Source organism: Parasteatoda tepidariorum, chromosome 3 (assembly GCF_043381705.1).
Source record: "Parasteatoda tepidariorum isolate YZ-2023 chromosome 3, CAS_Ptep_4.0, whole genome shotgun sequence".
Lineage (NCBI taxonomy): Eukaryota > Metazoa > Arthropoda > Arachnida > Araneae > Theridiidae > Parasteatoda > Parasteatoda tepidariorum.
Window position 1 is genome coordinate 19,361,469 of NC_092206.1, and position 19,841 is coordinate 19,381,309.

Below are 19,841 nucleotides of genomic sequence, written 5' to 3' on the forward strand. Positions count from 1 at the left end.
TAATAATAAAAAAATATTTAATAATAAAATAATATTTAATAATAAAATTATATTTAATAATAAAATAATATTTAATAATAAAATAATATTTTATAATAATCGATAATTTTTAAAATATTTCTTCACTTTTAGTTTCATTTAATAATTTATATAATGTTTAGTTACGCATCTCAAAGTTGCAGCTTTTTAAACTCATTAAAAGAACTAGCATGATACTAAGCAAAAATAATTTCTAAAGAATGTTTCCGTATATATTCCAATATCAGGAGATTTTCGTTTGAGTAATAACAAATATAAAATTATTTTTTCCTACTTGGTCTACTTCTAAAACGCTATTTTATTTTTTTTATTTATTTTTAATTTCATTTGATGATTTATATAAGGCTTAATTATGTCGCTCAAAGTGATTGTTTCGTAAACTCATTAAAAAATACAAATGAAACTAGAGAATAACGAATTCTAAAGATTGCTTATGTATATATTCTATTATCAGGAAATTTTCGTTTGAAGAGTGACAAAAAAGTAATTATTTTCTCTTCTTTATTCAATTAAAAAACGTAATTATTTTTTATTTCCTAATTTATATTAGGCTCAATAGTGCCTTTCAAAAATATAGTTTTCAGGCTTATTAAAAGAGCTTTAATGAAACTGAACGAAAATATATTCTAAAGATTGTTTACGCATATATTTCATTCTGAGAAGTCGTTTGTTTGAGGAGTGACAAAAAAATATAATTAATTTCTCCTTTTTGGATCTCTTCAAAAACGTGATTTTTTAAAAAAAAATATCATTTGATACTTTATATAAGGCTTAATTATACCTTTCAAAGTTATAGTTCCTTCAACTTATTAAAATAATACGAAAAAAACTAAACAAAAATAAATTCTAAAGTTTGCTTACGTATATATTCCACTTTCAGGCACAATCCATTTCTGAATACCGTCCAGCGTTGTTTCTGACATCACTGTTACTTTTGTCGTTGATCTGTGATAGGCGTTCAAGCAGAGTGTTTCATTTGGTCCTAATCGTCCCTGTGCTCCACAAGTGTTCAACATATATTCTAAGAATTGAAGTGTTATGTAACGCTCATTAAATGATGTTCACATAAGGGATAAAAATTCTTAGAAACATAGTTCAAGTGAAAATTTTATTTATCTATATATCGAAGTATATTGTGCCGAATTAATTTCGTAATTTATATTTATATGCATGCAGATCACATTATCTAAATTCCTTAATAAGGGAAATATATTAAACGAGTTCCCTAACATGAAGTTAAGGGAGAGAGCTCCAAATCATTGATATAGTTACAACAATTGCCGTACTTAAAAAGAGTTAAAAAGTTTAATCAGTTTATTCTTAGACAGGAAAATGACGATACTCAAAAGTTTCCTCCTTTTAGTTTTAATTTAATTTAATTTTTTTTGTAAGCAAATGATTCTGTGTGTAGTAAAATGTTTTAAGAATAAATTTTAATATATTTTCTAGCGCTTTGGTGAACTGTCTTTTTTATTGTAACTTAATAATCTTATTGAAAATTCTTTTTGAGTATGCATTTGGAAAAATGAGAATCTGATTGGGGAAATGTAGGTAAAACGGTCAAGACAAATACAGTAAGAATGCTTCTTAAGTTCTCGGTAATCACGATCGAATTTAGTTTTTTGGTAAGATTTTTATCTCTTATGTTATTTAACTGCTTTTCATACATAATTATTTAATAGGAATATTAGGTGGAAATAATGCGTAGAAATCATGAAATAAATCGTTGAATGTAAGTCAAAAATCGAAGAATCATTTACATTTTAAAAGTTGGAGTTTGCTCCTCTGTCTCCACGTAACGAAACTCTCCCTTTCTAAATCGTTTTCATTCATAAAACAAGTTGTTTTTATAGCTACCGCTAACATGTTCTAAATCTTTAGCATTTTTCAAAACATGGCCATGGTTTTATTAAATATTCTTTTAGCTGCCTGATAACAATGTAACACATTAACAGCCAAGCACATTTTCGTATTAACAATGTGTTTACGTTTTAACAATATTAACAATGTAACACATTTCAAATATTCCATTCAAATTAATATAAAAAATACGATTAATAAAATTCTAATACTTTTACTAGCACTTTTTACAAGCGAAGACTTTTTATTAGCACAATAAGTTTGAGAGAACAAATAGTGCCAATAAAGATTCCCATATGCTCAATCATTTCCGTCAATTTTAAGAGACGTGGTTTTAGCAGTAATATTTCATTTGTTTCTTTCTTTTTAGTAGGATTAAAGCTTCAGGATAAACTTTTTTTCAAATATTTCCGAGTCTCGCAACTTTTACTACAAAAAATAAAGAAGAAATCAGTGGTGGAAATACTTTTGTTTTATCAAAAAGTATAGCAAACAAATATATATAAACCAAAGAAGATTCTCTACTCGTCTCAAAGGATTTATAAAGTAGGAGTTTGCAAGTGATAATAACTTTTTTTTAAAAGATTGCCGTAAACAGGAAAAACACTCACTTCTGACGTAGAAAGCTTCTTTTGTAGAACTTTCCATCGTAGCTGGAATTAAAACAAAAAATGTATGTAGTCGAATCAATTCTTTATTTATTATTTTATTTTTTGTCTTTAACTACACTGTAAGAAATTCTGGTGCATAGTTGCCACTACTTTTGGCGTTAAAGTAGACTAAATTTTTTTTACAGTGCATATAGTCACATTCTTAATTTATTTTTACATTGTTATAGTTTAATTTATTAATTAATTCATTTTTTTTGTTTGTTTATTAACAACACAAATTTTAATGGCTAATAATAAAGGCACATTAGAATCAATTTAATGGCTTCAATGCAAAAGCGTTTCCGTTAAAAAGAAAGCAAATTTTTAGTAAAATATTCGCATTAATTCTTAGAAACAATACATTTTTTGTAAATTTTTTGTAATTAAACAGCTAATTTTAAATAATTAAAATGTCAATTATGATGCTTAAGTATGTAAATTTGATATAATTAAAAAACGGAGTTTTGGTAAAATATTCGTGCTAATTCTTTCAAACAATTGTTATTTCGTAAATTTTACATACTTTTTGCCTAATAATTGCAGTTTTGTGCTTTAAAATGTATTTAGTTTACCTCAATACCAAAAGTGGTGGCAACTATGCATCAAAATTATTTATAGTGTAGCTGAAATAAATTTAATATTTTACAAAAAAAATCTTCGTTTTTTTGGCTTCATTTTTGCCTTTTAAATTCCTGTTCATAAATACTGGAAAAAGACAGCCACGGTTAATAAATGTTCAGAAACAAAACAAACTTGACTTATTCATGAAGCTCATTTATTAAACAAAAGATGAAGAACAAAAAAGGAAGGTGTCGATGTATTCATAAAAACTAATATTTTTGCTCCCTGGAGTAATTTTTAAGATACCCTCTTTACAAAAACTTAATAGTAGGCGGTTAGTATGATGGTTAATACAATGTATGTTACCCATGCGATGAAAAGTAAGTCCATACAACACCTATTCATTCTGAATATGAAATTATTAAACTGATCAATCATGTTCTAGATATCCCCTATCGGATTCAAATCAGGTGAGAATGCTGGCCATTCCATATGGATGATATCTTCCGATAGAAGATTTTCGTTTACGATTAATGAGTGTTGCCATCCATAAATACAAATTCTGCGTCCATGGCACCCTTAAACAAACACACACGTTGTTGAAAAATGAAGCCCGATAAATTTGAATGAATCTTGTTTGTAACGGGTACCTGGAGTTTTCCATATGAAAGTCCGACGTGAATCAGACTGAAACTAGACTCGTCGGAAAACATCACACAAGCCCATTGTGACGTTGTACACGTTTCCTGTTCTTTAATCCAGGCTAATCACTTACGATAGTGAGTTGTCGTGAGCACATCTGACAGGCTTATGAGTATGTAGACCAATGTTTCCCTAACGTCTGCGCACGTTGTGCCTTGAAACTGAAGCACCCGTGGCTGCAAAAAGCTAACGAGACAGTTCGGATACTGTGCTTAGTCTGCTTCTTTTGGCAGTTACTGCCAAGTATCTTCAAACGGCGTTGTAACTCGGAAGCAACTGGTATTGTAACGTTTACTGATATTCCCGTCATCTTGGAATCGTTTCTAAAGCATAGAAGTGACAGTTCGAGCAGTTCCAAGTTTCTCGGATACTTCTGTTTATGTAAGCCCACATTCCAGGCTGCTGATAGTTCTACCTTGTGAAAAATGATCCAGAGTAGATTATCATCCTTAGATTATTATCCATAATCAAATATAGTTATGAAACAGTTATAGTTATGACACAGAGGACGTATACGTCCTCTGTATCATAACTATTTGATTATGGCAGTGAGTGGCGTATAGAACACTTGTAAAAAATTTTGTTCTTTGCTACCATTTTTTATAGAAATCTCCCTCACCCTCTCGACATTGTGATATACACAGAAGAGCCATTACATTATGACCACCCTCCATCTATAACAATGGGCTCGCCCAGGTTTTCATGGTTTCTCGCCCAGGAACAATGTTTTCATGGGGCACATTAGGACCCATAATCCTCATAGAACAATCCCTGACGTCTGTAAGCTACTTGAACATAGTTGCAGGCCAGGTTCACCCATTCATGGCAACAGTTTTTCCTACGGGGGATGGTGTTTACCAACAGGATAATGCACCATGTCATAAGGGTCGAATCGTCATGGATTGGTTCGAGGAACATTCCAGTGACTTTCAAGTCATGTCTTGGCCCTGAAATTCACCTGACCTTAATCCAATAGAGCATTTGTGGTCCTACTTGGAAAACCAAACTCGTGCTGCCACGCTACCCCCTCGCAATGTGAGGGAATTGCAGGACCAGTTGGAGACCTCTTGGTACCAGATACCTCAGACTACCTATCAGCACCTTGTGGAATCAATGTCACGGCAGGTGCTAGCAGATTTGAGGGCTAAAGGTGGTCCTACATGTTATTAGCAGGGTGGTCATAATGCAATGGTTCTTCGGTGTAATATCAGCGCCATCTGATAGTTTAACGTAATTCTCATATTATTCTTAAAGATGTGTGTGATAATTTTACAAGGAAAATATTTACTTTATGGTTCAATTTCTGTGTGATTCAGAATTATCTCTAATTTATGGATTTATTTTTTGCTTCTTTACAGATTGTTTTGTAATCATTGAAAGAATTCAATCGGCAAGCTCAGACGGAAGATAAAATAAGGTAGGTTAAATATCGTTAAAAAACCATACAGGTTTCGACGTGACGAGGGAAAATTGCCAGAAAGGATACAACAAACTTCCTTTATATAATTAATAATTTTTAAAGTTAGTTGCACCCCATGACGCATTTTATGGTCTACAACGGGGCAAAAACAATTCAAAGGCATGCTCTACTCCATGTGCTTTTGCATATGCAAAAGATACTGCAAATGTACGAACTAAAAATATACGTGATGAATTATTCGAATCATATGATTAGTGGCATCCGTCGGCGTCATTGCACAGTCTACAACGACGTAAAAACGGTTCTTCGGACATAGCATACAAGCACTTCATTTAGGTAAGGCAAAATTCAGGAGGCTTTTACTTTTTTATCTCCTCCGGATTCAAAACTTGCCAACGTTTTTCGCAATTTTCACCTTCTCAATTGGGTTTGCTACCTCTAGTACAATGGTAAGTTTTCATCCTCTTGCTGTGTTCGTCACCTCTCTGAATTTATCTCTATCAATCTCGCTCTTTGTCAGTCGAATTTTAGAACACTCTGTATATAGTTTTAGAATCCTCGACAAAAATGAAGTAAAAAAAATATACACCCATTAGGAGGGTAATTACTACTGAGGAAAGCGGAACTAACACGGCAAACATCACGATTGCCAAAAGAAGTAAAGAGTATTTCAAAGGCGATTGCTAGAAACACCTCCAAGGTTAATCCAGCAGTCAAACATGATTCGATATAGTTTTACAGTATTTTTGTTTTTTAACTCATTTAAATATTAATTTGCGATCTCATTAAGTCGATCTTTCTTTGCTTCATTTTTTTATAATTTAGAAACATTTGTGATATTGTTGATATTAACGATGATTACGAAACAACCAACACTTTTGAGGAATTTACGACAAAAATAATATTAATATTTAGTCAATCATAGTTTTTCGTACTTCATATATAATTAATAAAATTCGTCTCATCTTAAAATATAGAGTTTTATTTTATAACCAGCTGGCGAAATTTTGAGTTAAGGACTATCAATGTTCAACTCCATATGCTTATAATTTTGAACCCAATCCTGAAGATAAAGGAACTTCTGTATCAAGCATTATGACAAACAAGCCTTCAAGGAGAACTTTTTTTATTGAACTAACTAGCATTTTGCGTTTCATGAAAGGAAAAACTCCGAAAACCTCTCTCGGTTATCCGGACGGCAAGGGGGTTCTGACCAATGATTTGCCTACCATTGTGGATATTTTATGTCAGCATTGTGGTTAAGAGCAGAATTTGTTTCATATTCTTTATCGAATCCCAGGTAACCTGACTCCCGTACTTAATCATGCAATCGGATCATCTTTCATAATATAATACCATTACTCAAAACTGTTTTAATGAATAGATGGAATTCTATATTGAATTGATAATACAGATAGTATCGAATATAGTATCAAAGATATTATCGAATGTGTTTATGAAAACCCATGTTGTTTGAAATCTGTGTCTAGGAATTTCAAAACATTTAAAATCGAGTCTGAATTTTGATGTGTTTCATATCTAGTGATGAAATCGACATCCAGCAGCAATTCATTATCTTACAGACACGAGATTACCCGTGCATTAGTTATCAGGATTGGCGGTTTCAGTTGGCTAAATATGATTCGATAGCCATATTGAATAATCACCTGATTAATAATTCTCATTTCTGCTGTAATGTTTGAGATTAAGCTACTTAATGATATGGTACATCATTCAATTATGCAAAGTTCATATATTAACGCATTTATTTAAAAAAAAAACACAAATTCACCCCTTCTTTTTTTACTTACAGTATTGTAGAAAATAATCTTTACACTTTAAGCTGGCTGTTGTATTGATGTTGTAAAGATTCTTTGTGCCACCGAAAAATATTTTTTGAAAGTGCGTAAAAATCCTTGTGTTCTCCAGCTATCAAATTTAATATTTTACAATATATTAAGTGGCTCAGGGGATATAGCGTTCACCTTCTAATGATGTGAACCGGGTTTGATCCCAGTGATAACTGGTCAATACGAGTTCCGCACCTGACTCGCACCGACCACAGTGCTGACGTAAACTGTCCTCAGTGGTAGACAGATCATGGGTTAGAGTCCCATTGCCATAAGGATAATTAAAGAAAATTTTCGTGGTTTTCCTCTCTATGTAACGCAAATGCGGGTAAGGTCCATCAAAAAATCCTCCTTTAAGGCGAATTTCTCGTAATACTTGATTAAGGAGTTCCTTTGTCTTCTGGATTGGGTTCAAAATTACAAGGCGAAGAAGTGGAACATTGATAGTCGTAAAGTCATAATTGGGTCTGTTCAATGCCATTTATAAAATAAAATATATAAGCTAGGAGCCGTGGTGGTTCCGGGGAAAGAGCGCTTGCCGTCCAATTGGGTGAACTAGGTTTGAACCTCAGAGATGGCTGGTCGATACGAATTCCAATCCCGACTCGCACCTACCACAGTGCTGACGTAAAATATCCTTAGTTTCAGACGGATCATGGGTTAGAGTCCGTTTGCGGTCAGGCTAACCGTGGTTCTCCTCAACATTGAAAGCAAATGTGAGTCAGTTCCATCAAAAAGTCATCCAGGAATACTAATTTCTACTAATACTTGATTAAGGTGATCCCTTGTTTTCTGTATTTAGTTCGAAATTAAAGGCTAGGGAATTGAATAGTGGTAGTCGCAAACTAAAAAATTGGATCGGCTGCTACAAAATAAAATTAAATAAGGACCTTTATAAAATAAATAAACTACTTAGTGCTATGATATATCATTCAATTATGCACCACAGTCCATAAATCAATGTGCTTAACTTAATAGCATAAATTTCATCCCTACTTCTTTTACTTACAACGTTTTAAAAAAAAATCTTTTCCCTTTACGCTAGTCGTTGTTTTGGTTTTGTAAATTATTCTTTATGCCACTATAACTATTTAAAAAATTTTTTAATTATATGCATAGCAATGCTTGTGATCTCCAGCCATAAAAATTAATATTTTACAATATACACTCTATGACAAAAAAATCGACGCACCAAGAAGGAGTTGTCCGATTGAAACGAAAAATTGGTGGATAGGAAGACAATGTATAGAATAGTAAATTAGTAAAATTTCAGAACAATTGAATAATTTATTGCAGAGTTACAGTAACAAGTTCAATAAGGTGCTGATCCGTCTCTAGCCTGGATACAAGCTGCCACATGGCGTGGCATAGACCAATAAAGCTCCCGGATGGTCTCTTGCGGTATATCCTGCCAAATTCGATCCAATTGTCGAATGAGGTCATCAACATTTCGTGCCAGATGCAATCGCCTTCCCATCATATCCCAGACATGCTCGATGGGAGAGAGATCTGGTGATCTGGCAGGCCAAGGAAGATTTTGACAAGCTTGCAGACAGTTCATAGCAAACCTGCTGAAAAACCAGTCCAGGGCGCTGCAAAAGGAACAGTAGCAAAATAGGTCTTAGGATGTCGTCGACGTACCGCTGTGCAGTAAGTGTACCTCTAATGACGACCAAAGGGGTCCCGCTGTCAAAGGAAATGGCACCCCAGACCATAATGCTTTGTTGAGGGCCGGTGTGGCGTGCAATAGTGAAGGCAGGATCCCCCCTCTGCCCTATGCGTCTCCAAACACGTCTTCGATGATCGTCAGGACACAGTTGGAAGCGGGATTCGTCGCTAAAGACTATGCGTCCCCAGTCGGCATCATTCCAGCCTGATCGAACCATGCACCACTGTAATCTGGCACCAAGAAGCAATCGGATGATTGCTTTTTGGTGCGTCGATTTGTTTGTTATAGAGTGTATTACAATATAGGAGCTACTGGGTGCTATGGTATATCATTCAATTATACACCACACTCTATAACTAAGTGCGTATATTTAATTAGCATAAAGTTCATCCCTTCTTCTTTAATTTATTAAATTATTTTGATCTTATTGTACTAATCATATTACTCGAAAAACAGTCAAATCTGAGAGAAGTTTTGGTCTACCTATTTAGCACATAACTTTAATATACCTATTAAGAAGTTTCAAGCAAAACAAAATTAGGAAATGTAAGGGTTGCATTGAAAATCACTCAGTAATGAAATTTGTAAAGCCAAAAAAAGGTCCAAAATATGAAACACAAACTGATAAAAGAATATAAATATTTTTTAAAGTTTAAAACGAATTACGCGTCTATTAAACATTTAAACATGTGTGCTTTATTTTTCGAGAAAGTTTTTATTATTACGTTGATTCTAGAAAAATATTGAAAATATTCCAAAACGGAATGCAAGCATATGTTCTGTCATTCATATTTATTTGACAAAGATGTATATTAGAATCTCTCATAAAAACATATGTTACTCTGATATTGTATTAATTATTTCACTTATAGCACAAATATTTTAGTTCCATATTTACTCACTTTAAATTGAAAATACAATAAATGTAGATGTTCTATTAATTGATGTTATTTGAGGGAAAGAAAGTAACTTAATAAAAATATAATAAAACAATGCATTTTAAGCAATCTGAATAAATTAGTTATATGCGAACAATAAAAACATATATTAACCTTTGCAAACATAGTTTAATCATTTGTTTAATTAGTTTTCAAAAGAAAAGGAATATTGGTGATTCGAGGAATTATCATTAACTAGTAGAAACTTATCTTTGATTAATACTGTAAAAATGTAAGAGAAAAATTTGTGTAAAGAGCTGAGATTGTAACTATTTAGTATAAATTTTACAAGTAAGAAATCGAATTATTATGGAATAGAATTATTTGCAAACATTTATTTTCGAAAACTCGAAAGTTTTAAAATGGAGTTTTTAAAAATGTTTTCATATTATTTCTTTATATTATTTTGCAGAATGAATGTAAGATTAAGTAAATTTAATTGAAATAGTATATTGGGAGGATTTATAATTTGTTTTAAAAAATACACTTATTTATTTAGAATTTATAGTGTGTTTACTTTAAGCAAAATAATTGTAAGTTTATTTATGTTTAATTAAAATTAAATATTGGTGTTTTTCTAAAATAGGGCTGTTTTAGATTATCAAATTATCATACTGCAAACTTAATAAACTAATCACTAAAATATTTATTATTATCAAATATAGAGCCATTATGAATTAAGTTTTTTTTTCCAATTAGGTATAAATATAATCGTTTTAGCGGCTTTTGGAGACCAGATTGACCACCTTTCAAAATTATCCTGAACGCCCGACCCAATTTTGTGTTTACGGCTACTAATGGTCAACTCCGTAGCCTTGTAATTTTGAACCCAATCTAGATAACAAGGAAACTCCTGGATCAGTACCCCCAGAGGTATTGATTTGTTATGGGAACGTGGAGGACTTTGCGACTCGACAGATTTAACGTTAATCAGTCACCATTAACTATACGGGGAGTCGTCGGCAGGCAGGGATCAAACCCACGAACTCTAGGGCATGGGCCTAGTCCCCAGGCTATGCCGGCCTATGCTTTTTAGATATTCTAATTCTTCAACCCCTTCTCCTAACTCCTTAATTAGTTTTAAACATTATACTTATCAAGTATTTTCAACGTCTAGTTGTTACCCGCTATTATATGTATTGCTTTTGCGGAAGTATTTTAATTTTAGCTATTTTCATGAGGTGACCGTGATATTGCCTAAGTTCTTTATGTATTTAATTTTAATATTAATTTAAAATCTATTCGGCAGTCATTAAATTACGCAACCCACAGTAAGTATGAGTTAGGGACATTTCTGTATAATATGTACGAGAAATAATAAAATTATTTTCACCTCTGTCGTGAGATAAGATAGAAAACTCATCCCAATATTCCATTACGTGCTGTACTACTTCCTAACCCACCTCTCGATCCATAACTTCAGTGTTGCACAAATGCTCGAAAAAGACAAACTTCGTCATCAATAATTGGTATGAGGTACCACCATAGCACCATTAATGCTTAAAATTTCTACAGCCATTTTAAAAAGATAAAAAATAAATCTAAATTACTTCGTAACTGAGTTTTTGTCTCTATAAAAATACAAAATGTATCTAAATAAAACCTCAACGTATAACTGACTATTCTGAAATTAATTAAATTATTATTTAAGACAACCTTACAAAATGTATCTATATAAATACCTAACGTATAACTAACCATTCTGACATTAACTAAATTATTATTGAAGACAACCTAACAAAATTAATAATAACTATGACTTTTTCAATAGAACAGTAGAATGAGAAATATCTGAGTTTATAGTGCCACATAAGAAAAAATATCTAATTAGATAAGTTATAAGTTAAAATAATACTAGATAGAAAAATATATAATTAGATAAAAATATATAAACTTAAAGAAACTAATTCTTTAATTTAACTTGAATTTACCTCTGATTAAAAACAGAATTTACCTCTAATTAAAAATTGAATTTATCTCTAGTAACACTTTATCTATGGATATGTTTTAAAACCGGTGCTGGTCCGTGGATTAATATTTGTGTGTTAGAATTAATATAAATTTTATTCATATTTAAATAGGTATGGGCTCAAAATATTTTTCCTGTAGAGAGTGTGGGATATATTATCAGAAACAAACTGGTCAGAAAATTGTTTAGTTTAAGTACTACAATTTTATATAAGTAAAAATTGTGCCATTAGTCCAAATAACTAATGTTACCGGTTCGCGATAAAACACAGAAATATTTCTCTGGTCCTTTGAGTAAATCCGTTTGAGAAACAATGGTTTAAAGTAAGTGGTGAGAAAGAATCAATTTGAAGTGCAATAACTTTTGAACAAACCGAAATGTTTTAAATACTTAGCATCAAAATCCTCAACTAAAATTCCCTTTTTAGCACTTTGAATTTTTACTCCGTGGCTTCATTTTTCGAAACTGAAGAGAGTCCTGTGTAGTATTGTTCTTAGTACAAATTTTTGGTTTAATAATTCTTAACGCTAATTATGCAAGTTTAAAATCTTTTAATGCTTCTTACGTTTCTATACACCTTCTCCACGATTCCAACCATTATAATTTTTGTCAAGCAAAACAATGTGCAGCGTAAAGTTGAACAATCACTATACAATTTTTTAATATGGAGAAGCAATAATTATACTTTTGCTAATGCGTTAAAAGCTAAAATACTACTTACTGGATGGGACGATGGATTCATTTTCTGGAACTCCTAAAGCAAAAATTTAAAATTCAATGACTCTCGATAATTATTATAAGGATGAAAAATGATAACATTTAGTAAGACGGGGGAGCAAATTTGTTTTAACATTAAATGAAAACTCTTACCGATTCCAAAGCATTCAGGACTCAGTGTAATATCATCAATGGCTATATCACCATTTCCTATGCCACGACTTGCAACAAATTGTAGTTGAAATCTGAAAGTAAAAAAGATAGATTCGTTGAAATAATCATTTCGCAAAATAGTTAAAATGTGTTTCTGCTGCATTTTAAATCTTTACAAAATTTGGAAAAGACTTAATACAAAGTGTTTAAATTTTTTACGATATTTCATAAGCATACACTATTTGGCCAACAGCATATGGACACCCAGCTGAAACATCATGGTGTGGGGATGTTTTGGCCTTTGTGCCTTAGCTCCTGTGATTGGAAACATGAATTCTGAAATGTATGTGAACATTCAGAGCAATGCTGCTCTCGTAATGTTACAGAAATGTTTCGAAGAATGTTCATTTATCTTCTAACAGGACATCTGCTCCATTCAATCCTCGAGACTTGCGCAGCCATGGTTTGAAGAAATGGGTGCTCAAAACTGCAGTGGTCTTCTTAATCTTAATCTCAATGAACTTGTCTTCAAAGTAGGATATCCGCTTTATTCTCACATCGAGAGTTGCGCAGGCATGGTTTGACAAAATGCGTCCTCAAAACTGGACTGGCTTTCCTAGAGCCTCAATTCTGAATCCCAACTTGTCTTCAAAGAAAGATATCTGTTTCATTCAAACATCGAGACTTGCGCAGCCATGGTTTGAAGAAATGGGTGCTCAAAACTGCCGTGGTCTTCTTAATCTGAATTCCAATAAACTTGTCTTCAAAGTAGGATATCCGCTTCATTCTCGCATCGAAAGTTGCGCAGGCATGGTTTGACAAAATGCGTCCTCAAAACTGGACTGGCTTTCTTAGAGCCCCAATTCTGAATCCCAACTTGTCTTCAAAGAAGGATATCTGCTTCATTCAAACATCGAGACTTGCGCAGCTATGGTTTGAAGAAATGGGTGCTCAAAACTGCAGTGGTCTTCTTAATCTTAATCTCAATGAACTTGTCTTCAAAGTAGGATATCCGCTTTATTCTCACATCGAGAGTTGCGCAGGCATGGTTTGACAAAATGCGTCCTCAAAACTGGACTGGCTTTCCTAGAGCCTCAATTCTGAATCCCAACTTGTCTTCAAAGAAAGATATCTGTTTCATTCAAACATCGAGACTTGCGCAGCCATGGTTTGAAGAAATGGGTGCTCAAAACTGCCGTGGTCTTCTTAATCTGAATTCCAATAAACTTGTCTTCAAAGTAGGATATCCGCTTCATTCTCGCATCGAAAGTTGCGCAGGCATGGTTTGACAAAATGCGTCCTCAAAACTGGACTGGCTTTCTTAGAGCCCCAATTCTGAATCCCAACTTGTCTTCAAAGAAGGATATCTGCTTCATTCAAACATCGAGACTTGCGCAGCTATGGTTTGAAGAAATGGGTGCTCAAAACTGTAGTGGTCTTCTTAATCTGAATCCCAATAAATTTGTCTTCAAAGTAGGATATCCGCTTCATTCTCACATCGAGAGTTGCGTAGGCATGGTTTGACAAAATGTGTCCTCAAAACTGGACTGGCTTACTTAGAGCCCCAATTCTGAATCCCAAGTTGTCTTCAAAGAAGGATATCTGTTTCATTCAAACATCGAGACTTGCGCAGCTATGGTTTGAAGAAATGGGTGCTCAAAACTGTAGTGGTCTTCTTAATCTGAATCCCAATAAACTTGTCTTCAAAGTAGGATATCCGCTTCATTCTCACATCGAGAGTTGCGCAGGCATGGTTTGACAAAATGTGTCCTCAAAACTGGACTGGCTTACTTAGAGCCCCAATTCTGAATCCCAACTTGTCTTCAAAGAAGGATATCTGTTTCATTCAAACATCGAGACTTGCGCAGCTATGGTTTGAAGAAATGGGTGCTCAAAACTGCAGTGGTCTTCTTAATCTGAATCCCAATAAAGTTGTCTTCAAAGTAGGATATCCGCCTCATTCTCACATCGAGAGTTGAGCAGGCATGGTTTGACAAAATGCGTCCTCAAAACTGAACTGGTCTTCTCAGAGCCCCGATATGAATTCTAGAAACTTTCTTTTCAAGCTGAATAACTGCTCCATTCATACACAGAGACTTGTTCGGTCACGGTCGGAAGTATGGATATGATGTTAAGAACTGGAGTAGCCCTCTCGAAGTCCCGATCTAAATTTCATAGATCTCATTTCGAACGAATTAGAACGCAAACTAAGCCAGCTAAATCGACCATTCTCTCTTCCAGAAGTTACTTTAACTGTGCAGGATGCCTGGAAGCTAACTCCTATGTCCACACATCCAAAAACTGTTGGAAAGTCTGATCAAGCGAAAGCAGGCTGTCATCGAAGTTATATTAATACAGGCCTCAGGACATTAGGAATCAGTATCACTGGGTGTCGGGATATAATTGGTCAGATAGTATATTTCCACATATCACGAAAATAGAAAATTATATTGCCTTTTCCGTTATCTTGCTTACTGTTTAAAATTAATACATAATAAAGATATTACTTTACGAAACTTTCTGCATTGAATTTAGCTACTACAATTTCCTTTTACAAATACTTAAATTGAAAGAATTGGTTTCATAATTTTCTGGAAATAAAAATTAAACTAAAATAAATTTTTATTGGAATTTTCATTTTATTTTTACGCTGTTGTTATTCTCAAGGTATTTATTTTCAAGGATTATTTTTCAAGGAATTATTTAACTGGCCTAATTCTAACAGCATTTATTGCCATACGTGATAGTGAAAATTCAGTCAACATGTTTCTAACGCTACAAAAATAGGCGCACATTTTCAAGACTTGTCAAACCTTAAAGCAAGTAACAAAAACAATTTGAAATGAAAATCGTAAAATTTTCAACGAAAAACTGAAAAATAAAGGTGAGAAACAAATCTAGAAAAACAACCGTAACCAAAAAAGAGAAAGATGAAAAACAGAACAAGAAAAACCAGAGTAGCAGAGAAGGTTAAATCAGGATAAAATGCATTTCAACTCATTACAGAGAAGTGGCGTGGATCTAATGTCGTTAATAAGGGAATCAACATTCATAGTCTCCAAAGCGTGTGAAAACTCATTTTACCATCTCTGCCTCTGTAGTTATTCTTGTTCTGTTTTTTCTCTCTCGGCTACTGTGGTTTTTTAGAAATGTTTCTCACTTCAATTTTTCATTGGCAACTTGACTTTTTATATTTCCAATTACTTTCTTCCCTCTCAGTTACACTCTACAAGTCATGTCATGAAAATTGGCCTCTATTTTTGCGCGTTTGAACCATGTCGACTGTTATTTCCAATTTGTATATTTTTTAATCAAGTGATATCTTTTAAATAATTTCTTAATGAAGAGGAGTTGCTCCCAAACCTTAACTTTGTTTTTCTTTTGCATTTCCTCATGTCTACTACGTAGGTAATACAAAATCATAATGTAAAATGATTGTTTAAAATTATAAGTTTTTAATATGTTTTGATATATTATATATTCGCATCACTGACTTATTATAGAGCAAAATAATTGTTGTTTAGACGCAACTTTTTTATTTCTTAAATTTAAAATTGGGCAAAATTTTATTTTGAACTAGCTTACTCTTAAATTCAATATTAATTTAAGTCATAAAATAATTTCTTACTCGTTCGATATGTTGGGTAAAAAAACATTGGCCTTTTTCCAAAGGTTCCCTTTGTTGCCGTAACTTCTAAGTATTTCAGTACTCCTTGTCGCTGTTTTGCTGGGGTAAGCTTCTTCGGCAAAAACTCTCAGTTGTCCAATGTTGTTGCCAAATTTGTGAAAGAAAAATCGAACCTAAATTGGAAAGAATAGTGAATAAAGAAATAAATTCTATTTAATTGTGTCCTTTTTTTTCTATTAAGGGAAATTCAAAATATAGCATGTTTAGCTTAGCTTTGATAATTAAAAGCTTATGTATGATTTAGAGTTCCCGGTATTTATCCAATACTTTGTTACGTCATGTTTTCTTTTCCCAACCAAAAGTTCTTTTCCCTACCAAATTGTTGTTTTACAGATTAAGTTCTTCAAATATAAGAACATAAATTTATTTCTTGTTTTTTTAAAAATTATTTTTAGTTTATTTAAAACTAGAAATAATATCTTAGCACGAAAAAATAACCATTTATTCGGTTTATCAAGACATAAATAATTTGATAAAAGTTAGAAGTAGAGTCATGATAATTTTTCAAATTTAAATATATCAAAAAATAAGAGATTTTTTTAAATATTTCATTTAATTTAAAAAAACTCTAAATATTTCATTCAATTGCCTTCATATTACATTCATTACCTTCATATTATTCAATAACCTTTAAATATTTCGTTCAATTTAAATATTTCAAAAAAATAAGAGGTTTTTTACCATTATATTTGTGTGTAATAGATACAATTAACAGTTACAATTAATTTAAAAATAAACAAAATATAAGTATACAAACATATAATTTTGAGATTCTACCAGATAAAAATATCTTGTCCATCACTTAATGTTAAATTCACGAGTAAAAGTTGGTTTTGTTTCATATCGGTAAATTAATACGTCTTCAACTGAATCTTTAACCTTTTTTTTTTACAGAAAACTATGAACGTCGATATTTTCTTTTGTCTATCCACTTATAATATTTAAAATTTACTATTCAACTATTTACTATTTGCTACTGTCATAGTCCTCTCTTTTTATTATCATATTTTATTGTAATACTCATTTGTTATTTTCATAATTCTCACTTATTATTATCATAATCCTCACTTACTATCATAATCTTCAGTTATTATTTATTATCATAATCTTCACTTATTTTAATCATATTTTATTCTAATTCTCATTTATAGTTATTACCATAATCCTCACTAATTATTATCATTTCATTATAATCCCTATTTGTTATTATCATAATATTCTCTTATTATTATTATATTTTATTTTAATCATAATTTATTGTTATTATCATAATCCGACTACTCACTTGACAACTGTTGTAGAATTGAGAATGTACATTTCGATGATAGTATGGTGGTGGCGAAAACCATGGACTTTGAAGTGTTGTTTGAGCACCAAATTCAGTTTTTCCTGCCGGAAATTTGCTAACAAGATATGTGCCTGCAAAAGAATAACAAATTAGGCTTTATTTCAAATCATAAGTTTATTTATTTATTTATTTTTTGTTATTGAAACTACTTTTTAAGTTAGTTAGGATTTTTAAGTTTCAATAAATAAAAAAAAATATCAACAAATCCCAATTAATCCTGTTTTCTTAAGATTTTTTTCCGTGAAGTTTAGTTTATTTCCGATTTTTAGGGATTTTTTTTTTTCATTTTAATCTTTTTTAATTTACTCAAAAAGAAGAGTGAACAATAAAAACAATTTTAATAACCATTTTTAATGTTAATGAATTGATTTAAAATTTTATTTAAAATTTTTATTTTTGAGATTGAATAACTTAAGCTCTTCACCTGTTGAATTTTGTAAAGTATGATCATGCGAAGGCACTGTTTTTCATGTTAAGTAGTTGATTTTATTTTTTTTATGTTTCACATGAAACTTTGAATTTCGAGATAGGAGTTTTTTTGTACCTCACCTGTTGAATTTTGAAAAGTATGATCATAAGAAGGTACTACAGAACATGTTACAGAATTGATTTTATATTTTACATGAAACTTTTGACTTCCAGCTAGGATTTTTTTGTACCTCACCTGTTGAATTTTGAAATGTATGATCATAAGAAGGTACTACAGAACATGTTACAGAATTGATTTCATATTTTACATGAAAGCTTTTGACTTCCAGCTAGGATTTTTTTGTACCTCACCTGTTGAAGTTTGAAAAGTATGATCATAAGAAGGTACTACAGAACGTGTTACAGAATTGATTTTATATTTTACATGAAACTTTTGACTTCCAGGTAGGATTTTTTTGTACCTCACCTGTTGAATTTTGAAAAGTATGATCATAAGAAGGTACTACAGAACATGTTACAGAATTGATTTTATATTTTGCATGAAACTTTTGAATTCCAGCTAGGATTTTTTTGTACCTCACCTGTTGAATTTTGAAAAGTATGATCATAAGAAGGTACTACTGAACATGTTACAGAATTGATTTTATATTTTACATGAAACTTTTGACTTCCAGCTAGGATTTTTTTTGTACCTCACCTGTTGAATTTTGAAAAGTATGATCATAAGAAGGTACTACTGAACATGTTACAGAATTGATTTTATATTTTACATGAAACTTTTGACTTCCAGCTAGGATTTTTTTGCACCTCACCTGTTGAATTTTGAAAAGTATGATCATATGAAGGTACTACAGAACATGTTACAGAATTGATTTTATATTTTGCATGAAACTTTTGACTTCCAGCTAGGATTTTTTTGTACCTCACCTGTTGAATTTTGAAAAATATGATAATAAGAAGGTACTATTTTTCATGTTAAGGAATTGATTTTATATTTTAAATAAAAGCTTTTAACTTTGAAAAAAGACTGTTTTTGCACCTTACCTGTTGAATTTTGAAACGTATGATCAAAAGAGGGTCCTGTTCTGTCACTGGGTGATTCACCTTTTCTTCTAATCCATTCACTGTTTTCTGTATAAGTAGTAGTCCACCCACACATATCATTTTCAAAAGTACAATATCCACTCTTCGGAATTTTATCTACAGAAAAAAATACAAGAAGTAAACGATTTTCATTAACCTTATTGAGGAAATTGATACTGTATGCAATAATTTATATAAAATATCCCATACTAGAATATCTTTCAATCATTAAGTAAAAATTTGTGGTGCAAATTCATATTTGATTAAGAAAAATATGTTTCATAAAAAAATATGGCTGACAAATCATTATAGGGAATGGGGAATTGAAATAAAAATCAATAAAAACTTTTCTATTGCATGCGAAATTGTAGTTTTTTTAATAATTACGTTTAGCTCTCTTTCAGTTTCTCCCATCAATTAAATTAATTTGAATGATTTAAATCCTGCTTTTCTCAATAATTATTCGTTGAATTTTGATAACATTTTTGCATTTTTATTTTATTGAAACAATAATTTTCGATTTGAGATGTATATATTTTACTTTTTAGAGTGGATTTTAAAAATGGAGCGCCATTTACCGGCTGTAAATTTTCCTTAGCGTAACACCTTTAAAGACTTAGTTTTTATTTATGCTAAAAAGCTAAACTTATTCCATAGTTCTGTCTTTTTAAAATAACTCTAGTCTCTAGAATATGCCATTATATTTTAATTATTTTTCACTACAACAGCATCTCTTCACGAAAATTTAAAACGGATTGTTTTTGA

The 19,841-nt window shown here is 31.7% G+C and overlaps 1 protein-coding gene across 1 annotated transcript in view; it reads right to left on the reverse strand.

Moving 5' to 3' along the window:
- Positions 1 to 19,841, reverse strand: part of LOC107456001 (leukocyte tyrosine kinase receptor) — a 219,144-nt gene that overhangs the window by 112,343 nt on the left and 86,960 nt on the right. The window contains exons 5-11 of the mRNA XM_071178398.1: positions 19,038 to 19,193; positions 17,502 to 17,635; positions 16,157 to 16,329; positions 12,529 to 12,620; positions 12,380 to 12,412; positions 2,511 to 2,552; positions 901 to 1,060 (exon numbers count right to left, since the gene is read on the reverse strand). Of these exons, the coding sequence (XP_071034499.1) occupies positions 901 to 1,060; positions 2,511 to 2,552; positions 12,380 to 12,412; positions 12,529 to 12,620; positions 16,157 to 16,329; positions 17,502 to 17,635; positions 19,038 to 19,193 (790 nt within the window). The remainder of the gene's footprint in view (positions 1 to 900; positions 1,061 to 2,510; positions 2,553 to 12,379; positions 12,413 to 12,528; positions 12,621 to 16,156; positions 16,330 to 17,501; positions 17,636 to 19,037; positions 19,194 to 19,841) is intronic.